The sequence below is a fragment of the Dreissena polymorpha genome, chromosome 2 (genome assembly GCF_020536995.1).
Source record: "Dreissena polymorpha isolate Duluth1 chromosome 2, UMN_Dpol_1.0, whole genome shotgun sequence".
In the NCBI taxonomy this organism is placed as follows: Eukaryota; Metazoa; Mollusca; class Bivalvia; order Myida; family Dreissenidae; genus Dreissena; species Dreissena polymorpha.
This window is the reverse complement of record NC_068356.1, coordinates 6,066,525-6,092,984: the sequence shown is the minus strand read 5'-3', so window position 1 is coordinate 6,092,984 and position 26,460 is coordinate 6,066,525. Positions and strand designations below refer to the sequence as shown.

Sequence of the window (26,460 nt, the reverse complement as noted above, 5' to 3'; positions counted from 1 at the left end):
TTTCTTATTTTGCTAATGGCAAACTGTTAAAATTAACATACAGTTGTTTCATTAAATTTGTGTTTAAAGTAAAGTTGTATCAAATAAAAAGGATTGCATTTAGACTTGCACATAACTGACTGTTAAGCCATACCTGAACGTTGATGGTGGGAACGCCCTTTCGCCCTATGTAGACTTCTACATGGTTTACTGGCTTCTTGATATGCACATGCGTCCAATCGATGCACCCCAAAGTACTTGTAAAACCTGAAAGTTGATCATTTAAAATTGACCCATTTTTTTGGAAAAATTACAATATTAATAAGTAAATAGATATTGATATAAATGGATTATGATCGGTGCATTTATGTGCATTATATTGAATGAAAGTTCTGCCTTATGTCAGAAGTGATGCAATATGCTGATGTGTCTTAACTTGATAATCAAATTTAATGTCATCGTTTTACTATTGATTGAAAATGCAATATGTGCATTTGAGAATAAAATATTATTCCTGTTGTTGAGTGTTTTATTAATTTACAAATAAAGTGCATTACAACAATGCACTTGCCATCAACAAATGCATATTCTACAGCATTTGTCGCAAAAATACATTTTGTATTGGAACTCAATTACTACATAGAAAGACGCAAGGACAGATGCACATATGGATTCAGGTGTACCCTATATCTTCTTAACAGGGTGTATAATATACACATTAATTATAGCACCTTTTTAAAATTAATAAACATTAATTAACATTACATTTAAGATCAAGAATTTAAAAATAACTAAATAATCGTCATAATTTATTTTGAAAATGTTTGGAGAAAAAAAAATCCCCAATGTAATTTCGAACCACCGACTAGTCGGTCAAATCTAATCACGAGCACCGATGCGCTACCAACTGCGTCATAGCAGTGTAACTTTATTCGGCATATACATATCTATAGGTAAATTCCTACATCTATAAATAGATTTGTAATAGTAATGAAATCAAAAGTTATGCATAGTAAATGTCTTGTAAACGTTTTCTAATAGGTTTCCCTTTTTAGTGAATATCGATTATTATAGTTTATGATACATGCAAATTATATGTTATTACTTTTTCATTCAAACAACAAGTATTATCCATAAAATTAGTGCATGTTCACGTTCATTAAGTTTGGAGATTATTTTCACAAAAGACAACAAACAAACGCGGACAATTATGAATTTGACAGTTGTTTACAATAAATAGATCTAAGAACAATTGCAAAATGCACACATCGCAAATGACTCACGTATCAGCGATTGCACCAAGTTCTTGTTTCGCACGAACGGCGTCGTACCAGCTGGAAATTTGACAACTTCAACTCTCTATCTGTCAAAATATTATTGACCTGTGCACAGGTCTACATAGTTCTGGCTACCATAACTTTAAATGCCGCTTTTTTATGATTTTTTCCACGTTGCTCGGGAAAGTACACACTGCCAGGGCGACCGGAACTTGCAGAATCCGCATCGTATTGCGGCTCAACTATTCCTTGCAAATATTGCAAATAAATACGATTCCCGGTCGGGTTAAACGATACCGTTTGTAAAGTTCAATATCCCTATAAATCTCCAAAGGGTTGGTACGATCTAGATACACTCTTTCAATAATATTATTATTATTACGCAAGGAGCTCGTGCGGCGACCATTTTGTAAAGTAAACGCTCAAACGACGTTACGTCATGATTATATAGCGTAAGTCTAAACATTGTAGACTTAGCATTTGAGACTTATCTTACTGAGTCTGAGTCTAAAACTAACCATTTTATGTTTCGTGAATTAAGTTTTGTAAGGCTGAGTCTGAGTCTGAGTCAGAAACTGGAGCTGAGTCTAAGATTTGAGACTTACGTACATTGGTGAATACGGCTCCTGGTTGAATGCTGGTTGCAAAAGCCATTTTCACTTTGCTTCTAATAGGGGAAAGGGTTTAAGCCACAAGTGGTGCATATTTATTACTGGATTTATTACCGTTTTAGAAAATAAATGGTGACACCTATCATATTGAAGATAATACGTTAAATACTTGATATATAATAATTCATTATTTCAGTCTAAAATTACCAATGCATGCTGGTACATATGAACCAAGCTCTGGGAAAACGGGGCTAAATACATGTGCGTAAATAATTGTCCCAGATAAGCCTGTGAACAAGCTAATCAGGGACAACAACTTTTGACTTTCATGGAATTTTTCATTCTAAAGGCGGTCTCATCATGGTAGAAAGTGATATTATTGACTTTCCTGTGCGGACTGCACATGCTTATTTGGGATGGTACTTTTCACACACGTATTGATCCCTGTCAATCAGGGATACAAACTACTATTTTGTTGATGGTTGAACGTCTTCTCTCTGTCAATAATTTAGTTCATGAGTTTTCTCAGGAAATCTTTGTTTCCCACCACACATTTTATGGGCTATTTGCTAGTTGGCGCCGTGATATATTTATGATCTGCAAACCATTGTTTTGTTGTCTTCCATTGTTTTTAAAGGTATCCAAAAATAGTGGATGACTCGTCACTTTCAACTTTACAAGAATGGACCTCAGTGGGAAAATATGAACAAGGTTTGAGTATTTTGATGCACTGTTGATTATTAATTATATTTAAGTTGTTGTTTACAGTGTGTCTGTGTGTAAACTAAATGGGGGTTTTTTCACTACAGGAATTTCAACAAAATAAAGGGCAGATAATGTTTAGATCTCAAATTGATTTAGTAAGTGACACATTCTGGGGAGATACTACCAACTTTGATTGTTTGTCTCTCTTTTTAAGAATTAAAATGTTTCACAAAAATTTTCTAAGAATTGTTAGTAAAATAATTATTTTTGAGGCAAACTTGTCCCTTATTACAAGTATATAAGTATAAATTTGATCAGCTTTAGTTACAGTTTAAACCTATTTATTTTAGCTGGATTGCATTAAAAGTACTTACTACTTATTTGAAACGCTGTCGAGTCCGTTTCCTGGGCCTAGAACCAGTATTTGGTGTCTTTGGGGGATATCTAAAGAATGTTTCCGCAGTGGGGATTGGACCCATCACCTTCCAGTAGCTAGGCAGACACCATATCCATTACATCACAGTGAAGTTGTGTGATAAGCTTTATGTTAAAAAAATGCCCAGTACTCACCTCTTAAGAGCAAAAGTAACTTTTTATCTTTCATGGAAATATTGTCAACATGTGTGGGGCATGTGACTCATACTTGACTCATATGTCTGTCCAACAAAATAAAGCCAAGATATTTAAACATTCCGATACTTCCAGGCTGATTTCGGACAGCTAAACATTTCATTCAATCTTTATTTAATGCAATCTACTTTAATCTACATACAAGGTATTTTTTCAGATCAGCTCTACGTAGCGTATGGCATTGACTCCGAGTGGTGTGAGACGGTGATGGCCTCGTATATGATGGAGAATCCTGGTGCAGTGTTTCCTATCGACCTTGGGAGAGACTTCACCGAAGACCAGAAAAAACACATGACTATTTTTCTGGTATGTTAGCTTTATGTGACATTTTGGTATATAAGCTTTATGTGACATTTTGGTATATAAGTTGTATGTGACATTTTAACAGATTGTAGAAAATGTGACATATAATCAAAGAAAGAATCAGAATTTAAATGATAAGGGATTATATTCTATAAAAATGTTTGAAAAAAATTGTTGATAAAAATTCAATTACCGAAAATTGAAATATCAAAAAGGTAAAGAGTTTTCTATTTTAAATAAAAAAGTTATTTTGTAGGTCACTATAACACAAAGTGATCAAGGTGAGCGATCATAATCACCATATGTGCAGCATCCTGCTGCGAGCGTTGTCAACATTTTACTCATTACCTCGAGCCATCATTTTTCGTCCAATGTTGATGAAACTTGATCAGAACGTTTATCTAGACAACATCGAGGCCGAGTGTAAATCTGGGTCGTGTTTGTCCGAAGGTCACCAAACCTTATCTTTCAAAACCTTTAACAGTGCTTTCTTCAGCCCATTTAATGGTCCCTCGCCGGGGTGCTTGAATTTTGAAATCCGAGAAAAAATTTCTAGAGGCCACAATTATGACTTAATGTTGATGTAAAATCGCAGAATATTTATTTTAAAAGTATCTTGGCCATGTTTGAACCTGATTCATTTGCGTCTAAGGCTTGGTCACCAGTTTAAATTATTGAAAAAGCTTACTATTCAAGAGGGCACAATTATTTCTGACTCAATCCTGAAAAAAGTTTATGAGAATGTCTTATCTTGGCATGTTCTAGGCTCAGTTCCAATCTTGTTTACATGCATTAAAATCAAGGTCCTTAGGTTTAATCTTAAAAAACCTTGTCATCACCCTAAATGCCATACTAATGACTGGTTGATGAAACATATTGAGTCATATTGTTTACCTGTACACTATCTATTCTGAGTTGGAATCTGGAACATGTGGGTCGAAAAGCTATGTCACCAGGAAGAATCTTAGTTTAATCATTTTTCAAAGAAAAAAGGTCACCTGGATAAAAAAATTTTTTTAAATTGTAACCTTTATAGAAGACACATTTATGTCTTGATAAGATGTATTCAGTAAATTTATGTTGACAATGTGGAGGCCATGTTTGAATCAGGGTCAAGTGTGGGTCAAAAACTAGATAACCAGGTCAAGTCTTCAACAATTGGTGTCCAAAGATTCTGGTGAGCGCTCAAGGGCCAATAAAGCCCTTTTGTATTACCTTGATTTTATTATGCTTCCCCAAAAAAATTTGGGGGGAGCATATAGTCGCTGCTTCATCTGTGCGTCCGTGTGTCCGTCCGTGCACAATTTTTGTCCGGGCTATTTCTCAGCAACTAATGACCGGAATTCAATTAAACTTTATGGGAAGCTTCACTCCCAAGAGGAGATGTGCATATTATCAGCCGGTTCTGGTCCAAGGATTTTTCACAGAGTTATGGCCCTTTTAAATTTTCCATTAACTGTACATATAGTGCAATTTTTGTCCCGGCTATTTCTCAGCAACTAATCACCGGAATTCAATGAAACTTTATGGGAAGCTTCACTACCAACAGGACATGTGCATATAATCAGCCGGTTATGGTCGGATGATTTTGCACAGAGTTATGGCCCTTTGAAATTTTCTATAAACTGTACATATAGTGCAATTCTTGTCCGGGCTATTTCTCCCCAACTACTGACTGGAATACAATGAAGCTTTATGGGAAGCTTAACTACCTTGAGGAGATGTGCATGTTATTTGTGGGTTCTGGTTAGATTATTCATTTAGAGAGTTATGGCCCTTTGAAGTTTTAAAGTTGCTAAACTATCCATCGTATTATTTTTTCCAAAGTTATGCCCCTCAAGATGTTTCCTTTTATCTGAATATATAGTGCAATATTGTGACAAAAAAAACTTTGGGGAGCATCACCCGTCTCCGACAGTTTCTTGTTATAATAAATTGTGTGCATGACATTGTATTTTAAGTCAGATCTTACATAACGTTTATACCTGCTTGTATTTACTTTCGATTCCAAGGCTCGGAAGTACATGGAGGACTTTGATTCCACGCACTGTACACCCCTACCCCAGCAGTTCTTTCACAAACCCTGGAGCCCGAAGATATGATGGCAGCAACTCAATGCCTTGCACTAAAAATGAGGCACGCATAAATCATTGACCAACATTTTTCTTTCACAAACCATGGAGCCCGAAGATATACTAGCAGCAACACAGGGCCATTAGTTGAAACCTTTATATTTTTACTCGATTGCAACGAAATTACTACAATTTATCTGATATGCTCTCGAGTCCCTTTCCTGTGACTAAAACCAGTGCTTTGTGTCGTAAGGATAAATCTGATGAATGCTCCAACAGTGGGGATTAAACCATTGACCTCTTGATTGCTCTGCTGACAAAATATCCTTTACACACGGGCCTGTCATGAGCAATGACATTAGGATAAAACTGGAACCAGCATTTATTGGACTTTTAATATCAATAACACTTTTCTAGGACTTTATAATTAAGGATTAAGGGACCACTTGGCAATCGGGATGTCACAGGTTTGATCCGCACTCTGGGAACGTTCTCAACTTCATCCCAGGGAACGGACTTGAGAGTGTCTATGTAAGCCTCAGGCTTCCAATGCAATCCAGCTGAAATAAATATGTTTAGAAGACAATAAAGGCAAAAGAACACTAGTGTAATATTAAAAGCAATTAGGGCACCCTTTTACCAATTTTTTTATTTATTTTTTGCAATATTTCTATATTTGAATATTTCTTTGTATTTATTTTGTGTTATATTGTGAACACGTGTGGGTTTTTCAAATATTTCAGAGAGCTTAGTAAACAACTGTGAAAAAAAGGAACTGCTCATACATTGTAGCGATAGAAACAATACTTTATTGTTTACAAATGAGATTTTGTGAATGTCTTGATTTATAACAAAAATACATTTGTTGCAATGTAATGCCGTTCTGTTGTATGTGACGTATTGTTATTAATGAACTAGTGCACCAATAATAAAGAAACGGTATGTGTTTCTAAAAACATTTACAAACTTTTTTCTTAAATGATATCAATGTATTTTCTTCAAATTGTGTTGATGTCAACTTGAAATCTGTGGACGAGTTTTTAGCTCACCTGAGCGATAGCTCGGGGTGAGCTATTGTGATCACTCACCGTCCGGCGTCCGGCCGTCTGTCTGTCTGTCTGTCTGTAAACAATTTGTAAACATCTTCTTCTACTAAACCATTGAGCCAATTTCAACTAATTTTCATGTGGAGCATCCCTAGGTCATGGGACAAAAGAATTGTTAAAAAAAATTGATCACATAACCAAGATGGTCGCCATGACCATATATGGTAAAAACCTTAAAAAATCTTCTTGTCAGAAACAGCTCATCAGATTTTCAAAAAATTTCACAGGGATGACCTTTGAAGGCTCCCCTGAAAAAGTTGTTCAAAGAAATTTGATTCGTCGAAAAACATGGCCGTAGGAGCTCGTTGAACTTTGCATGTTTATTCGTTTTTGCCTATTTTGTGAAAACTTTCAAAAATCTTTCACATTTTTTGTCCGATCCTTTCCAAATTTGCACAGTGTCTTTATATCAATGAGGACACGAACCCTACAAAAAATGAGCATTATTGGTCCATGAAGTACAGAATTACCTCCCCTTGAATTGAGAAAATGGTGTTTATGCAATAAAGTCCAAATTTTTCATCCAATTGTTTCCAAACTTGTAAGGATTTAGCATGGTTCAAACAAGGGAAACAACTACGGTTTATGCATGTTCTTTTTATTACAGATTTGCCTCCCTTTAATTCATTCAAAATCTCATTTTACAGCAGAGATTCCAAATCTGACCTGTAAATGAGCCCCATATTTACTGCCAGTGCTAGGTTACCTTTTCCCATTTGATCATTCTTAAGTATTGGTCTTGTAATGCTGCTACTGCTTCTGCTACTGCTACTGCTACTACTACTACTACTACTACTACTACTACTACTACTACTACTACTACTACTACTACTACTACTACTACGACTACTACTACTTCTACTACTACTACCACTATTCTACTACTTACTACTACTACTACTACTAATACTACTACTACTACTACATCCTACTCTACTACTAAGTACTACTACACTATACTACTACACCACCACCACCACTACCACAACACCACATCCACCAACCACCACCACGTCTACTATTACTACTCTCTACTACTAACGCCACTATACTACTACTTTTACCACTACTAACTACTTCTACTACTACTACTACTACCACATCTACTATACTTACTACTACTTCTACTACTTTCTCCCACTACTTCTACTACTACTACTACTACTACTTCTACTACTACTAATACTTCTACTAACACAGCGTACTACTACTACTACTACCACTACAACTAATATTGCTACTACTACACTACTACGACTACTACTACTACTACACTACTCTACTACTCTACTCTACTACTACATACTTACACCACCACCACCACCACCACCATTCACAGTGACAAAAAACGTATTCACACAATGGCTGCTACTACAACTTATAGCCCATATAGGGGGGCATGCATGTTTTACAAACAGCCCTTGTTTCAATGGGATTTTAACCACAACTGTTCATGTTTATCTCTGACACATATTTTTAGGTCACCTGTCATGAAGTGACACGGTGAGCTTATGTGATCGTGTGATGTCCGGCGTCCGTTGTGCGTGCCTGCGTGTGTCCGTGCGTCCGTCCGTCAACAATTTGTTTGTGTAGACAGTAGAGGTCACAGTTTGCATCCAATCTTGATGAAATTTGGTCAAAATGTTTATCTTGATGAAATCCGGTTTGGGATTGTATTTGGGTCATCTGGGGTCAAAAACAAGGTCACTAGGTCAAATAATAGAACAACCTTCTGTAGACAATAGAGGTCACAGTTTTCATCCAATCTTTATGAAATTTGGTCAGAATGTTTATCTTGATGAAATCTGGGTTGGGATTTTATTTGGGTCATCTGGGGTCAAAAACTAGGTCACTAGATCAAATAATAGAAAAACCTTGTGTAGACATTAGAGATCACAGTTTTCATCCAACCTTTATGAAATTTGGTCAGAATTCTTGATGAAATCTGGGTGGGATTGTATTTGGGTCATCTGGGGTAAAAATCTAGGTCAAATAAATAGAAAAACCTTGTGTTGACAATAGAGGTCACAGTTTTCATCCAATATTTATGAACTGTGGTCAAAATGTTTATCTTGATGAAATCTGGATTGGGATTGTATTTGGGTCATCTAGAGTCAGGAACTAGGTCACTAGGTCAAATCATAGAAAAACATTGTGTAGACAATAGAGGTCATAGTTTTCATCTGATCTTAATGAGTCAGGTGAGCGATTCAGGGCCATCATGGCCCTCTTGTTATTTTACGCATTTATGAAGCATTACACTATTGAACAAACTACAGTGTAAAACTCTAATGAGATCATGAATTGCTATATATTATACAAATCAACGTTTACCCATGCTCCCAAAAGAATATCCACAATCCAAGATTTTGTTATGTAATGAAAACCGCAGATTGCTATCAAAATAAAACAAGGCTATTGCTTGGCAATAAAAGTTCCCTACCGGTGAAACTCCACCATTTTCAGAAAAATTTCTAGTCTATTTGTTTCCATTGAAACCATTAGTCTTGATGTAGGAGCAAAATAAAAGGACGTGCATAATCTCCATATTTTGTCCGTCCGTGTTTCAAGTTGCATGAAAAAATATGATGAACTTTTAAAGTTATCGCAGGATCCACCATTTTCAGCAAAATTTCTAGTTAATTTGTTGCCATTGCAACCAGATTTCTTGACGTTGGAACAAAATGAAATGATGTGCATAATCTCCATATTGCCATCCGCCCATATTACAAGTTTCATGAAAAAATATGATGAACTTTTAAAGTTATACCAGGATCCACCATTTTAGCAATATTTCTAGTTTATTTGTTGCCATTGCAACCAGAATTCGTGACGTTGGAACAAAATGAAATAATGTGCATAATCTCCATATTGCCATCCGTCCATGTTTCAAGTTTCATGAAAAAATATGAAGAACTTTAAAAGTTATCGCAGGATCCAGAAAAGTGTGACAGACTGACAGACAAACCATAAGTCCGCTCCGGTTTCACCGGTAGGAGACTAGCAATCCATAGATCTAAGTGGCGATTACATCACGGTCAACAATCCCACTGAACAAAATACCCTGCAAGAAGATCTAGATCGGCTACAAAAATGGGAACACTCTTGGGATATGGAATTTAATCCTTCCAAGTGTACGGTTATGAACATCACCAGGTCAAAACGTCCCTACCAATCCACTTACACACTCCACGGTCATACCCTTGAAACAGTTAGTGATGCTAAATACTTGGGTGTTAGCATCACATCTGACCTCAGCTGGAATAAACACATAAACCAGGTTACTGCAACAGCCAGTCAAACACTAAACTTCATCAAACGCAACATTCCCATAAAACACCCACGCATTAGAGAATTTGCCTTCAAAACCCTTGTCCGCCCACAACTTGAGTGTAGTAGCTCAGTGTGGAGCCCACACACAACACAACATAAAAAAGATCGAGATGGTCCAACGCAGGGCCGCTCGATGGGTTACAAATGATTACTCATATCACAACAGTGTCACACACATGCTAGACAAATTAGGGTGGCGTTCACTTGAGAACAGAAGGTATGACTCCCGGCTACTGATGTTCTATAAAATTGTCCACGGACTGGTTGCTGTACCAATGCCTCCCTACGTCACTCCTCCGACCCGGCTAACTAGATATTTGCACCCTCTTTCATTCAGACAAATCCCCACTCCAAGCAACTACTATAAATTCTCCTTCTATCCAGCCACTATTGTCCTATGGAACTCTCTACCAGCCAATATTGTACAGGCACCTACCCTGGACCAGTTTAGGCTGGGGGTGACCAAACTAGACCACAGTTTCTAAGCAGGTTGGCTGTTTTTAACCTTTTATCTGTATATTCCTTCTTTTAACTAACACTATCACCTTTGTTTCTACGTCTCACAAATACATTATGTATTACTTTTTATCTCCTATACACTTCTCCCTTAATTTCCTAGCACTGACACGCGACTGCTTGTAATGCTAATTGTTGGCGACTAGCAGTATATATAGATAGATAGATAGATTTGGATCGTCGCCAACGGCTTATCATTTATGACATTTGGCTGTCACAACATGGCTGAACCTACGAGTCTGTTAACAATTGAATGCGTTCATTTGTCAAAAATGCGACATACAACAGTAAATGCAGGCAAGGCCACACTTGACGATATTAAACATTAACTTGCCTCGTTTGCGACTTGAAATTAAGTTTTTGTGGTCATACAATAAAAGCTGTACGTGTTTTTTCTCTACTTTACGTGGGTCACATCAGGCGACAGGTACCTCTCGCGGAGTCCGACCGTCAAATAGGCAATATTCCTGACTTGTGACATTTCGCATTTAAGTAATCAACTATGTTCCTTATACGGGTGACTGACTGTTGCCGCACATGTGTGACATGTATTATATGAAGCTCGCTCTTTAAAAACGGGCTTTTATGCATGTTCTTAAAGTACCGTTCCAGATTAGCCTGTGCAATCCACACAGGCTTATCAGAGACTAAACTTTCCGCTTTAATGGAATGTTATGTCTAAAGGAAGTATCTTAAATAAAATCCAGCTAAGGCTTATGCCCGATGGGTTGTCCCTGATTAGTCTGTGCCGACTACACTGGCTAATCTAGGTCGACACTTCACGCACATGAATTAAACCCCCTTTTCACAAAACGAGGCTCCTATGTATACTCGGTTAAAACGTTTGAAACATGATCACATCTCTCGTAGAATAATGTCAATTAGCTCTTCAATGATCACATCTCTCGTAGAATAATGTCAATTAGCTCTTCAATCATCGTATAAATATTTTACTATGTCAAGTAATGGAGCAACTAGACCTGCATTCATGTTTGATGCCAGTCGATGTATTTGGTATAGTTAGTAACTGTCGTAATTTTAATATTTAATGCGCGAAACACATGAGTTATGATACTGTTTATGGAAATATAACAAAAACATTTGCCGGAATATGTGAGATTTATATTTTTATCTGGAAATTCGATATAGTTGATGACGAGGTTCTGTTACGAGGGCGTCCCCTGTGACTTATGATTGTGTGATATTGTAAACACACGTCGGTTGTAATTAACACATGAGTTGATATCACCTTAAAATTCAAGCATTTGTTCCGGGAAAAGTTGTTTTACGTCTGGTGGGACATACTCCTAATCGAGACTCCCTATGGGGGATATCAATGAACTGAACTCTGATGTTATAAAGCTGCTCAGCTCTGTGTAAATACACCATGGTATAGAATACAAATCAACCGTTTATCCATTCTCCCAAAAGATTATCCACAATCCATGATTGTGTACTGTAATGAAAATCACTGAGTGCTTTCGAAATACAAAAACAACCCAAACGATGAATTGGATCATCGACTTAAAATTTATGACATGTGGCTTTCTGTCACAACATGGCTTAACCTGCGAGACTGTTAACAACGGTATGCGTTGATTTCTCAAAAAACAGATGCACAATTTAATGCAGGCAATGCCACACTTGATGATATTTAACAATTACTCGCCTCGTTTGCAATTTTGAATTTTAACTAAGTGTTTATGGGCATACAATAAAAGCTGTGTTTTTTCTCTACTTTATGTGGGTCATATCAGGCGACACGTGCCTCTCGCGGAGTCTGACCGTCAAATAGGCAATATTCCTGACTTGAGACATTTCGCAATTAAGTTATACTTTATGTTCCTGTTACGGGTGACTGACTGTTGCCGCACATGTGTGACATGTATTTATATGAAGCTCGCTCTTTGAAAACGGGCTTTTATGCATGTGCTTTAAGTTTCGTCCGAGATAAGCCTGTGCAGTCCGCACAGAGTAATCAGGGACGACACTAAACACTTAAATGGAATTTTATTTCTTAAGGAAGTCTATTCTTCAAGAAAATCCAGTTTAGGGTTAGGCGGAATGGGTCGTCTCTGATGAGCATGTGCCGACAACCCTGACTAATGTAGGACGACACTTCACGCACATGAAGTTAACCCCCTTTACACAGAACGAGATTGAAATGTATAACCGTATGTGCATGTGATACGTTTGAAAAATGATCAACCTTTTCGTCGAATAAGGTCAATAAGCTCCTAAATCATCGTATAAATGTTTAAAATGTCAATGTGTTAATGTTTTATGCCAGTCAATGTATTTGGTATAGTTAGTAACTGTCGTAATTTTAATATTCAATGCGCGAAACACAGGAATTATGATACTGTTTATGAAAATATAAACAAAAAACATTTGCCGGAAAACGTTCGATTTATTGGCGGTTAACACACGTTTGTTATCTGGAAATTCGATATAGTTGATGACGATGTTCTGTTACGAGGGCTTCCCCTGTGACTTATTGTCGTGTGATATTTTCAACACACGGAAGATATAGCGTCGGTTGTAATTAATACATGACTTGATGCCACCTTAAATTTCAAGCATTAGTTCCGGGGAAAGTTGTTTTACGTCTGGTGGGACATACTCCTACTCTAGTCCCCCTATGGGAGATATCAATGAAAATAACTCTGATGTCATAAAGCTGCTCAATACTGAGTAAATACACCATACGTTGTGGGTCGCATTTCAAATAAAACGGTTTTCTAAATGTTCCTATAAAATGAATACTGTGTTTCACAGAATGATGGATGTCTATAACACGAGTATTACAGCAGTTTGAAACGTTGACACATAGCTGCGTTCGTTATGACAGCATATGGTGGTCTTTTTCAATTGTTTTGGGTTAAGCTTGAATGTGTATTTATTGTTTTTCGCCGATCGAACGCAATACAAACTAAGCAAAATAGTAGCTTCAACTTAATTGACTACAGCTTTCTCCACACAAAATTGATTACTATGGGCAGCCCCGTGAATAAAACAATTGATATAATTAATGTTCAAGTGTTTCATGGTAGTGTTCTGTCTTTAAATGAATACATTATGCATTCTATCTTTTTTTTAATTGTATTTCTTTTTAAAGTTTATTAATGGTTGGTGAACACACGAAATGGAATCATATGGCCAATAAATTTGAAACTTTGAATTAATTATTCATGTTATGCACAGGTATGGTATAAAAAAAAATGACATATTAAGAATTTGCAAATAACTATGTGTTTCCGTTGCACGATAGGTAAAATTTCATGCACTTCCTTAAATTGATCTCATAAGTAATACTACTACATGACCAACTGTGTAACCTTTTCGCGACATTTCTAATTTCATGTCTTTCGCACAATATATCGTAAATTTGGCAGCGTGATTCGGGAATTACATGCTTTATTTACTTAAGGAAAACAAGCTGGTTTACTAAATGTCAAAATATATGAACATAGACTATGCACGGAACCAAACAAGTCCTTTCATATTACTTAAAGAAGCGATTTTAGTACGTTCTGCGTTTCTTAAAAGGGTTTGTGCAAATGCGAAGCTCAATATGCGATTCGTTTGTGTTCAGCGTTTATTTGTGTCTTCTCAAAAAGTGACAAACACGCGATATTTTTCAAATATGAACTGTGCAGTTTTTCGGTGAGTGCGAACATTAACCCATTTATGCCTTGCGTCTAGAAAAAAGGTCTTGGCAAACAGCGTAGACCCAGATGAGACGCCGCATGATTTAAGGAATTTCTGTAAGAAATATTCTAAATAAAGAAATAGAATTAAAATACTAGACATCCCTAATTTTGGAAATGAATTGATCCAATTTAGAAGGATGAGAGAGTCCACTAGGCATAAATGGGTTAATTTACTTTTTTGTTATATAATCAATAAAAATAAAGCTTTGTGTCTGTTTGCATCATCCAAACGCGTCGTGCGAAAATGAGATGTGTGCCTACGGAATACCGTTAGAGCCATCGTGTTACACATTAAATCCAGAGAGCGACAATGCGATAGTACGATGGCGACAATGCGATAGTGCTATGGCGACAATTCGATGGTGCGATAGTACGTTGGCGACACTTCGATAATACGATTGCGACAACGCGATAGTACGATGACGACAATGCGACAAAGCGATGGCGACAGTGCAATAGTGACAGTGCGATAGTACGATGGCGAAAATGCGATAGTCACATCGTACTGTCGTCATCGTACCATCTCATTGTCGCCAGTGTACTATCGGGTTATCGTATTTTCATTATCGTATTATCGCATTGCCGCCATCGTACTATCGCACTGTCGCCATCGTATTATCGCACTGTCGCCATCGTATTTTCGCTATGTCGTCATCGTATTATCGCACTATCGAATTGTCGCATTGTCGCCATCGTACTATCGCATAATAGTGCTGTCGTCATCGTATTATCGCATTGTCGCCATCGTACTATCGCACTGTCGTCATCGTATTGTCGCACTGTCGTCATCGTACTATCGCATTGTCGCCCTCTGGATTTTAATGTGTAATCACGATGGCCGTTACGGTATTACGTATGTGCCATAAGCGGCCAGCGTAGCCACAGACTAGCTTGCGCAGTCGCGAATGCGCTTGTTGGTCTCGTGGCACACTTACTTCAAATAGGTAAGACACATGTTTGCACTACGCTTGTCTATTACAAACGTGGATTTCGGTTCTCTTAATGAATTATCCTTTAATTGATACCCATCCGACTCGCGGAGTCCTTCTTTCAAACAGGTGTTTTATTAGTTCTAAGTTATAATGGGTTGTTCCTTCTCCGGCTTTTAAAACAGTAAATGCATCGGCGTTATCATATAATATGAATATTAAATAAAAAAAGTCTGCGATAAACTCTTTTAGTCCTGATGGAAAAAAATATCGTATCTGATAGCAAAACATTTTGTTTTATTATCCCCCGCCATAGGCGGATGAATTATTATTTTGGCGTTGTCCGTCCGTCTTTCCGTCCGTCAGTCCGGCACTTTTGTGTCCGGAGCCATATCTTGGAAGTGCTTTGTCGGATTACATTGAAACTTAGTATGAGTATATATATAGATAAGAGGATGATGAACACCAAATGGCATTGCACACCATCTGTTAATAACGGATTTATGGCCCTTTGTATCTTGAAAAAATGCCTTTTTGAGTGTCAAATATAACACTTTTGTGTCCAGAAGCATATTGGCGGGCGATATCAATTCAACGAATTTGCTTGTTTGTCATTAAAAATCCTCCAAGAATCCAGTATTATAACACTTGTTATTTACTAGTATAACAAACGTTCCGGTCCATTCCTTTCTCGGAAAGCACAATAAAGGATCCAGTAAAGGCATGATTACTTGATGTTGAATGGGTTTGTGTACTTAAATTCTTACTAAATCGTGAGCAATCATCCTTTTTTACCAATTGTTTCGTGCAGCTGGCAATAATACCGTAGTGCGATAACAACAATAATAATAATAGGAACCACTTAATGACAAGATGAAACATACAACCAAAGGCGTGTTTAATTATAAACGTGCTCATCCTCTGACTAACTTTGTACTTTTATACGTGGGTTTTCACTCCTTGGACTTGCTACCACTCTGATTGGCTTTAGCCAATAGACTTTTGTAAACCGAAAATCAGAAGAAACGTTGGTGTTTTCCAATGATTAAAAATGCCCGGATGTGGGATGTTGGCGACGAAATAGATAAGATATTTACTACATAATTTTCTTATTCATACAATATTTCACTTAGAAACTTGTATAGAAGATTTTCTTTAAAAAAAAAATCTAAGACCATTTGAGTGCATTATTTTGTAAGACCGTTTTAGTGTAAAAACGTTCTTATAAAATGAAACAAATTTCGTTCGTAAAACAAGTATGTTATTGGCAAAAGTTTGATATAATATTTACAAATGGTATTGTGTCTCACTTATGTCAATTATTCAAGATTGCCTAGCGCAGTGGTAACGCATCTGTTTAGAATCATGACGATACCGGTTCGAATTCCGGCATGGTCAGTTTTTGTTCTTTTTTTTTCTTTCTAAACAAAAAAGTTTAGTATTTAATCTCGTCGTTCTTGATTTTGAGATAATATATTTTTTCAATGTATTTATTAATGGGGTACTATACTAAAAATACTATTTATGGATAAATAATTTTATTTTTTCTTGCAGAAGACTGTCGAGTTTTTAGGGCTTTAAAACTGTGTGACGGCAAACAATGGCCTTTCGATTTTCGGCGGCAAGATAGGGGGTCAAATTACAGTATTTTGATATTTATTTGCAAATGATGTTGCATATGATTTAAAATAATTTGAATAAGGAGTAAAAACTTTAGAATATATGTATCAACTATTCTTTGTATGTTACGAAGTCAGTAAATATAACAACAACACAACACCAACAACAAATTGTTCCTCTCTGCCTAAAAATGAAAATGAAGCGAACGTAACAATATAATGAAATGCAACAAACAAAACAAGAAAAAAGATAAACCTTTGACCTTAGCGTCAGAATTAAAAAGTTGATGAGTCTCGTAAATATGTATGATGTAATGATAATGTCAATTGAAACAAGAGAATAAATGAATAAATAAGCGTCTTGCCAATCAGAAATAACATTGACATCCGGGCATTTACTTGCTCGCAAAATACTTAGCTCCATTGATACATATTTCTGATTTTCCGATTGATATAGGATGATTTGCATTATTTCACCATTTCTTTTTGAATTTATTTGTACATACTCTTAAAAAAAAAGTTCGTTGTGAAAGCCTTTTTGATTTTCATTCAGTCAACTGTTCTTTTAACATTTAATTTTACTTCAGCAGAATCTTCCCTGTATCTTGCCAATAGACTTGCAATAGACTTGCAAAACCGTCGGTGCACTCGTTAAAATAAAGCATAGCGTGTATCACAAAATACCATGAAACAAAACTCTCGAGTCTCTGATATGCGCCACACTGAGAAATCGACGGTTTGAGATCATATTTAAAAGCAAATGGACTTCTGTAATTATTCTACACTCCATATAATTTCAGATTTTAATAGTTTGCTTAATGTAAATAAACAAATTGAAATTATTTTCAGTACAAATAAGCACATTAGGTTTACTTAAATTCTTAAATTCATCCGCAACTTAATGCCATCTTAAGATGTTTGATTAGTCAGGATTTTGCAGTGCAAAAGGGTTATGGTCCGGCTTACTTCAACGTCAGACTAACTGACTCGAGTGAGATTAAATAAACACACAAAAGAGATGTATCGAATTTTATTGAATATCTTTAGTAGATATAGAGAAAAGGATTTGTTGAACGGAAACTTTAATTTCTAAGTGCAAAAGGACCTTTTTTTCAGTGAAAGATTAGGGTAAATGGGCTTTTATCAATGACCACACGCAGCTAGAGCTCCATTAACTAGGATCGATGGATATTGGCCTTAGCAATGATAGGAAGACATGTGCAATCTTTCAAATGAATATCTATGCCTGAATATTTTAAAAGAGAAACCATCTTCAGACACAATTTAATGCATATGTACTGGGTACACTTAACATTGCTTGTTACTTATGGCAAGCTATTAACAAACAATAAGGATATGTTCGTTTTCCCCGAAGAGTTCAGTTAGTGCGCATTGTATATTTGCACTTAAATTGTCCTGTTTCGAAACTATAAATAAGCGGCAAAGATTCGTATTATATTGTATTAATTATTTGTATTTCAATAGCCTGATCATATATTTTATTTCTTATTAGGGAATTCAGTATTTTAGCTGTTTTGTCACTCAATAAAGTTTGTGACTGAACAAAATGATGCCTTTTTTTAAATGAACGGTAAACATTAAGAATTTAGAACTTATGTTTTATGTAACTATAATTTTCCTTTGCAGCGGCATCTTTAACTATCCAAATGGAACACTGACTTTGTTTTTCATTATCGGGAAGCAAGGCGCAGTGTAAAGCAACACAAGTATTTAAACTAGGGGATTCCTCATATTTCCTGTTCAGGAATCCCCCCCCCCCCCCTCCGTAAGGGGATATCGTGTATTACGAAATTCGATCGTTCATATAACGTCATCGCCTGTACATGTATATTATATCGAATATGTCTTAATTTGAGTTCAGTTATTTGGAGTGCGTGTTCATTGCAGTTGTATCACTCAATTCAAACATTTGTTTTGTTTGTCTAAATTTCTCGCCGCTGAATGCTTGGTTTCAACTCCTAATTGAAGGTCAATCAATGATGACAGGATACCAACGTTTTGTTGGTTATAAAATAAAATAGATTTCTGAAATACGATAATACGACAATAGCTGGTATTGACTTTCTGGTGCGGTTCGAAGAATTTAAAGGCGTCCTGCGAGATCGATTGTCGCGTGCAATTTACAATACCCTATAGGAATATTAAGCGTCAGTTGTAATTAATGATATATACATGATGGGAAATAAATAACATATGATTTCTAACTGGGAAGTGTTTTTCTCGGAATTTACATTTTACTAAGTGGCTTTTTTTTCTTGTAGGACTTGGCGTGTATCACGAAATATCAGGGAATCCAACTCTGTTGTTTTGAATGTGTCCCCTTCTGAGTTAATAAAACATAGGAAGGTGGTCTTATTTAAAATAAAACGCACACCTTAGAGTTCCATAATAAATCGGAATTGCATCGAGCCCTGCACTCTGTATTATTGGCGTCGCACTGAAGTGCGGCGACTCGTATGTAATACGTTTTTTTTCGCTTATGGGAGGAGAAGTTATTTTACGGATCCATGTATATATTTTTGTTGTCAGAATATCTTGCATAGTGGTGATTTTTTGTGTAAATTAGTGTAAATAAGTACTGCATTTGTGCCTATTACATTTACTGCAAAATTTATTGCCAATAAGGCAAAGCTAATTATTTTAATTAATAACTGATCACAGGGACTGGGCAATAATAAAAGATCACAGGGACTGGGCAAATACGCGAACCGGTGGAACTTTCTGGTTTTGTATAAAACAAAACATAATCAAAATATATTTATTTTGTGTTTTTTCTAACAATAGCGCAGACTTTTGCTGTTCGAGTTTTAGTTAACGCGTATTTTCTTCAATTTTACAAGACGACAGCGACTACACGGTTTATTGCTTTATTGATAACCGTTAGACTACAGTCACTTATTAAAATCTTAGCTAGAATATGATTTTTCAAGCGGTTCCGTAGTGTAGTGGTTACACGCTCGCTTCACATGCGAGAGACCCAAGGTTCGAGCCCCAGTAGAATCAAATTATTTTATTTGTGTTCTATGTTAACTTTTTGTTTTGATGTAGACATTTAGCTTAAATAAATATGCTGTTTTATTGTAACCATTTTTTGTTTTTATTATGCCCATGAAATATATGTGTGAGAGGGTGGGTGGGGGGGGGGAGGGGGGGTCGTAAACACATTAAACTTTTACAGTGTTTTCATATCAATGCGTACTCAAACCCTATCGTAAATGAGCAACGTAAAAATAAGTTCAGAATCATCTCCCCTTGAAGTCGAGAAAATATGAAATTACGCTTACAAGATGAAGCAGATTTTTTAAAACCTACACAGTTCTGTTCCATTAATGAAAACTGCGCACGGATGTCAGTAAAAAAGGAAACCAATGTAAATAAAATGAACTATGAAATATTTTGGGGTTACGACACAAAATCATAGATAATGGTTATTTGGGGGTTATAACACAACATCATAGATAATGGTTATTTGGGGGTTATAACACAAAATCATAGGTAATGGTTATACCAGTATCTTTTTCTATTTTGTGTCAAATAATCGACCAATATATTAATATTAACAGTAGAAAAAAATCGTTCCATGTAACTTCATTGAGTGCTTTTTACACTGAAATTCCCGACGCCCTTTGATGCTTTGCATCGATACTTATCTTGTTGTGATAGTTTTAACATGGTTTCTTTGCATCGACCGAGGACAAAATTCAAAAGCACGTGTAGCGAACGCAAACAGGGCAGTTTCGCAGGTGTGGCATAGGCATGCGCACTTTCTATATAATGCACTGGGCTAAGTATAAAGCCAGTACATGTAGGCGATGCTAATTTGGTTGTAAACACTCAGATTAGAGGTTGTTTAGTTCTATGGTATCGCCAGGTGCAGCTGCTACCCCCTCCCCAAACCCTCAAATTTGTCCATTTTGTTATACAATATATCAAAACAAAATAGTGTCGAAAACAAAAACGTAATTGTTTTCGATTAATTTTGTTTATGTGTGTGATATTTTGTATAGCAAATGGACAATTTGATTGTTTTTGGAGGGCAGGGGGGGGGGGGAGCTGCTGAACAAGAGTGGTACAAGTGTGTGGAAGGGGGGGGGGGGTAGCAACTAATGCCGATTAACTAATACAGGTAGCATGTTCTTCTTTATACCAATATGAGACTCGCTCTGGTTAAACGGGATTTTATGCATGTATATACTGGTTACACCTCAATATACCGGTAATTAGATGCATACAACTCGTGTGTGTCGGTGTGTGTATGTGTGTGTGTGTTTGTTTTAACAGTACCTCTTCTATAACAGATACGGCACAATTCATGAAATATATTATTACATTCTTCACACGTACCCAGCCTCGTTTAAATACGTATAGTACGGGTTATATAACACTTATTACTGTGATGACAGATACATTCATTCATCCATCCATCCATTTTAATTTGCACTACATGTATATTAACTTTTATTGTTTGCAGGTTGGGTTGAATGAACACTTGGCTAGTAAAGTGATGTACAGAGTTGAGACTGTTCACCATGAGTTTTATCGGCGGAACACGGTATACGGGGACATATTTTGCAAATTGTCACATTCCCTAAGAACATTTCACATGTATGTTTGAGCGTGAATGATGAAGGTGTATGGCAAGCGGTTCGACGCATAATCCCAAGAAACTAGGTTTCTCATGATAACCTAGGTTCTCATAATGAGAACCTAGGTTCTCATGAGAACTATGGTTCCCAAATGAAATCTTGGGTTCTCATGAAAACCTAGGTTATCAGAGAGAACGACGCGAAAGCTGTCGAGAACCTAGGTTCTTGTGAAAACCTTTGATATCAAACGAGAACTTAAGTTCTCAAAATGAGAACCTAGGTTCTCATGAAAACCTAGTTTCTCATGAGAACCTAAGTTCTATGTGTCTAGGAGAACCTAGGTTCTCGTGAAAAACCTAGTTTCTCATGAGAAACTAGGTTCTCTAGCGTAAACCAAGGTTTTCAAATGAGAACCTAGGTTCTCATGAGAACCTAGGTTCTCATGAGAAACCTGATTTCTTGGGATTTCATAAACCTATTTTCTCATGCGAACCTAGGTTCTCATGAGAACCTAGGTTCTCATGAGAAACCTGGTTTCTTGGGATTTCATTAACCAAGTTTCTCATGAGAACGTAGGTTTTCATGAGAAACCTAGTTTATTGGGATTATGCGTCGAACCGCTTGCCATAATTAACCTGCAATTTTCTCCCATTGCTTGGTACACGCTGGTGGCATATGTGTAGAATGATACGAAATAGACGTGAAACAGTGAATGTTACTCCCCAAGAACATTGTTTGAACAATGTTCAGACAATGCTAAGTAATATTCAACGAAACTTGTAAGAAACTCCGTGAGGAATGCAATAAGTAAAGTAATCGGTCGACATTGGTCTGAACACGTTAATAAAAAAATAAACTGTTTATGAAATACATCTTTAATTGTAAATATTATTTTGAGACTTAAAATTGAAACAAATTCAGATCAATCGTTACATAATTAATTGTTACAGCATTAAATCAGTTTAAAGATATTCAGTTCCCTTGTTCCAGCCTCAAACGACTGTACGGTACAGTTTTCTATTTTAAGTATGTCTGTGATATAGTAAGCTATCATTATGGTATAAATAGAAGTTTAATATCTATTGATAATGTGTAATAATGTATTATTCAATCGTAAGATATCCGCCCATACTGCAAGAATAACTTATGCACTAAAGACTTTGCAAACATATTTCAATAACTTAAGATATCTGCACAAATAAAGTCCTTAACGGCGTGTTTTCATTCTGTCAAGCCCGTGTGTAATCATATGTAAACCCCATTGATCCTGTGCCCTGAATAATATGTGTCTCGTATTCGAAACGAGCAAGTTCACGCCGTCCTACGCATAATTCTTGAAACCTAGGTTTTCATGAGAACCTAGGTTCTCATGAGAACTATGGTTCCCAAATGAAAACCACGTTTATGGCAAGCAGTTCGACGCATAATCCCAATAAACTAGGTTTATCATGAGAACCTAGGTTCTCATGAAAACCTAGGTTCTCATTTGAAAACTTGGGTTCTTGAAGCCATGTGCAATCTTCAATTGAGAACTTAGGTTCTCATTCTTAGAACCTAGGTTCTCATTCTGAGAAACCTAGTTTATTGGGATTATACGTCGAACCGCTTGACATAAAGGTGCTTTTTCGACGTCACTGCCTGGTGATGTCACGGCGGACATGGTTGCCATTGCTAGGTTAATCACATGGTGATACTAAATGAGATGATAAATAACCTTGATGCGTTTATTCCCTTGTCGTCCGTATTTTGATGCCCTTGTGCGTGCAGATCACCATAAGGAAGTAACAATTGGCTCCTCCTACGGTTAAATCGGCGTCCCTTGGGCATGTGTGGCATTATCACATTTACAACAGTTTTACATTTTTAGGCATGGTAAATTGGAAATAAGGTGTGTTAGTCATCTAAATCATTTTTCTTGTAAAGCGATAGTAGGGCATACAATTTGGTAAATTTTGTAAATGTGTATGTATACATAGATAAAATGAAACCAATGTATTTGATTTAAATGTATCCCTTTTTTATTCATAATATTTTTTAAATTCAAAGAAAACAAGAAGTACCTTCCCGCCAAAGCTTTTTTAAGTTTGTATGTTGTCTTTGTTGATTTTGCAAATATCTGCGTGTTTGTGCATGGAAAGATGTTGAGGTTTAAATAATGTGGTTTACATGGAAACACCGGTATATGTCATAAAATGTACACACGTATTTAATTGAAGGAAAACAATCTCAAAGTGCAAGTCGGCTTTGTTCACTTGAATTGTGTTTTCTACATAATATATGGAATGCGTCGGCAGATTTTCCGTTTTCGCTAAAAATATTTTAAGACGAGTGCCAATAAAATCCTATCCAAATTTGAAAATCAGCTCTAACTATTCAAACGCAATGAATTTGCAAAACGGACAAAACTATTAGAGTCGATTCAAATTGAGCCGTGCCATGTGAAAAGGGGGTTTAATTCATGTGCGTAAAGTGTCGTCACAGATTAGCTCGTGCAGTCTGCACAGACTAATCAGAGACAACACTTTCCGCTTTTATGATATTTTTCGTTTTAAGAAAGTCTCAAGTTTTTGCTGAAAGTGTCGTCCTTGATTATCCTGTGGGGACTGCACAGGCTAATTTGGGACGACACTTTACGCACATGCATTAAACCCTTTTTTTCACAGAGCACGGCTCAATTATAATGTTGATCTGGCAAGAGGTGGTCAAAGGTAAAAGGTACTATATCGAGGAAAAATTGTACTTTTCTTCATTTTGTATCGTTGCCTATATTTGTAATGATAAGCGCATGTGCTCGTTTTTGCAGCAATGATTATTTGTGGTTTTGTTGTTGTCTCTAAGCATGAATACTTGTCACCGTTAACGCGATTTATGGTGGGAGTTGCACTCTTCCAATGCATTTATCTGTTGCACCTTTAGCTAAGAAACCAAATCATTGGATATTTCTATGGTCGTTTTGAAATATGTACATAATGCTATTCTGTAACCAGGTAGTAAAGCCACTTAGCAATCCCAGACTTGTTTTTTTTAGTATTTCGTTTACTTAATGCGTTTCTCTCCATTGTGTCGCATTTTATGAAAAGGTAAGTTTGAAGAAATGTGGTGCACTTCTAGGTTCCGATAAACGGACAATTAATTACATGCACGATTTATGTCATGGAAAAATACCGTAATATTATCAGTATAGTGTTTTAATTTAATTATGTGTGTGTGTTTTTTATTTAAAAAATCCTTATTTGGTAAGTTTTCGCCTGAGAACCTATAATGCTTTTAGAGTTTTTGTCCGCCGCATTTCATTTGCTTTAGGAATGTACATACCCACCACTTGATGTTTTTCGCTTAGATATTCAATACAAGTATGTACGGCATGCCCACACACAACCGTCCATCAAAAGGCTGGTATTATCAACTGTATTGTAATCTTCCTGATTTTATCATAAATATCACATACTATAGCATATGGGATTTTACTACGCATTATAACATGTCATTCCACTGTCGGGAATACCTTCACTATTAGAAATAGAATTGATTATTGTTGGATACAATGTTGCATGTAAACAATAATTCTAAATCAATAATTCTACGTAAAGCTCATTTTACGTTCCTGTACAAATTGCCTGACAATACATAGAATCTGTTGGAATTATACAGTTATCAGAAAAGGAAGATATTCTATAGGTTTATGCACATCATTGTGTATTCCAATATAATTTTAGAATTGTTAAAAAAATCAACGACCAAACATCAGTTTGTCTTCTTGCCTACACTTCTTCGTTAAGTGAAGTATGCGAAACAATTACCTTGTGAATTATATGACAAGCATGAGTCGAAGATTTGAATATTTAGTAATTCCTTTGTTTTGAATCGTGTTGCCTCTGAACTATACTTGTTTGTTGTCAGAGAAGCAGTCTGCCTTTCAATAGGTTCAGGCGTGTGTCTTTAAGTTTAAAGTTTTTCATCGGTTGTTTATATTATGTTTGTTGTTTGCTTGTGTTTATTTTTGGCTATTTAACACGGATAAGTGTAGTGTGGCATACACGAGTATTAAGTATCTGAAATTTTTTCAAATGTTTTTATAGAACAAAGTAAACAGTGCCGTTTGCCGTTTTGATGGCTGGAAGCTCAAAATAAACGCTGTTTCGTAAAGACAACAAAATCGACAACATAGTTCGATGTTCCGAAATGTACATCTCTTTTTTGTATTCTTGCTTCTTACAAAAGTGTTTTGCTGTTTCGACTTTTTAATTACAAGCAAAAGGAGGCAAAAAGAGGCGTTGACACGACCCGAAAATGCGATAGTACGATTCGAAATCGCGAAACAACGAAGAGCGAAGCAGGGGATGGAAATTTATCTCGCGATATCGCATCGCGTTTTTGCTTAAGCATTTACAATAATGACGTCTTTCTGAACATACCAGTGACGCCTTTCTGAACAAACCAGTGTAAAATTAGACAACCTCTCTTTGTACCGTCCGATGAACTTTAATAGGTGTGGTAATGTCATCTTAAGAAACAATATGCATTTGTGTTGGCTTAAAGCCGATCATTTTATTTTCGCCAATATGAATATTGATACGCGTTCACTTATCAATATGAAACTAAAAAAAGGTAACGTGAACATACAAAAGAAATAGAATATAACTGAAGCCCACGCCATTGGACAAGATAAATTAGAAACTGTTTAAATGATAACAGTTGATATTTTAAGTGAATTTGTCAGCTTTACAACGTATATATAAACTAGTTTATGCCTGTATTTCATAGTGACAAAACATGCGTGTTGTAAAGGTTACACACGCTGCTAGTTCAGATATCAAATAACTATACTAATGAGGTAGTTTATACAAAACAAAAATAACGTACGACTCAGTAGTCAGTCAAATTAGTTTATCAAAACTTTACTGTCAATACGTATGAACAGTTTCTTTTAAATAGACATTAAAACAAAGCTCAATTTGATATTAAGGTAACGATTTTAGTAGCAGTTTCTGATTTTTAGTGGTTTTGTCTTAAAGTGGTCTTTTCACGTTTTGGTAAATTGACAAAATTGAAAAAGCTGT

General features: G+C 36.2%; 2 protein-coding genes across 2 annotated transcripts in view; one reads left to right on the top strand and one right to left on the bottom strand.

Moving 5' to 3' along the window:
• LOC127865703 (phosphatidylserine lipase ABHD16A-like) overlaps window positions 1-6,453 on the top strand; it is a 33,843-nt gene extending 27,390 nt beyond the window's left edge. Inside the window, exons 10-12 of the mRNA XM_052405649.1 lie at window positions 2,505-2,578; window positions 3,360-3,508; window positions 5,518-6,453. Of these exons, the coding sequence (XP_052261609.1) occupies window positions 2,505-2,578; window positions 3,360-3,508; window positions 5,518-5,607 (313 nt within the window). The 3' untranslated portion in view covers window positions 5,608-6,453. The remainder of the gene's footprint in view (window positions 1-2,504; window positions 2,579-3,359; window positions 3,509-5,517) is intronic.
• The window catches only part of LOC127865679 (uncharacterized), a 459,001-nt gene that overhangs the window by 111,586 nt on the left and 320,955 nt on the right, over window positions 1-26,460 (bottom strand). The window lies entirely within an intron of this gene.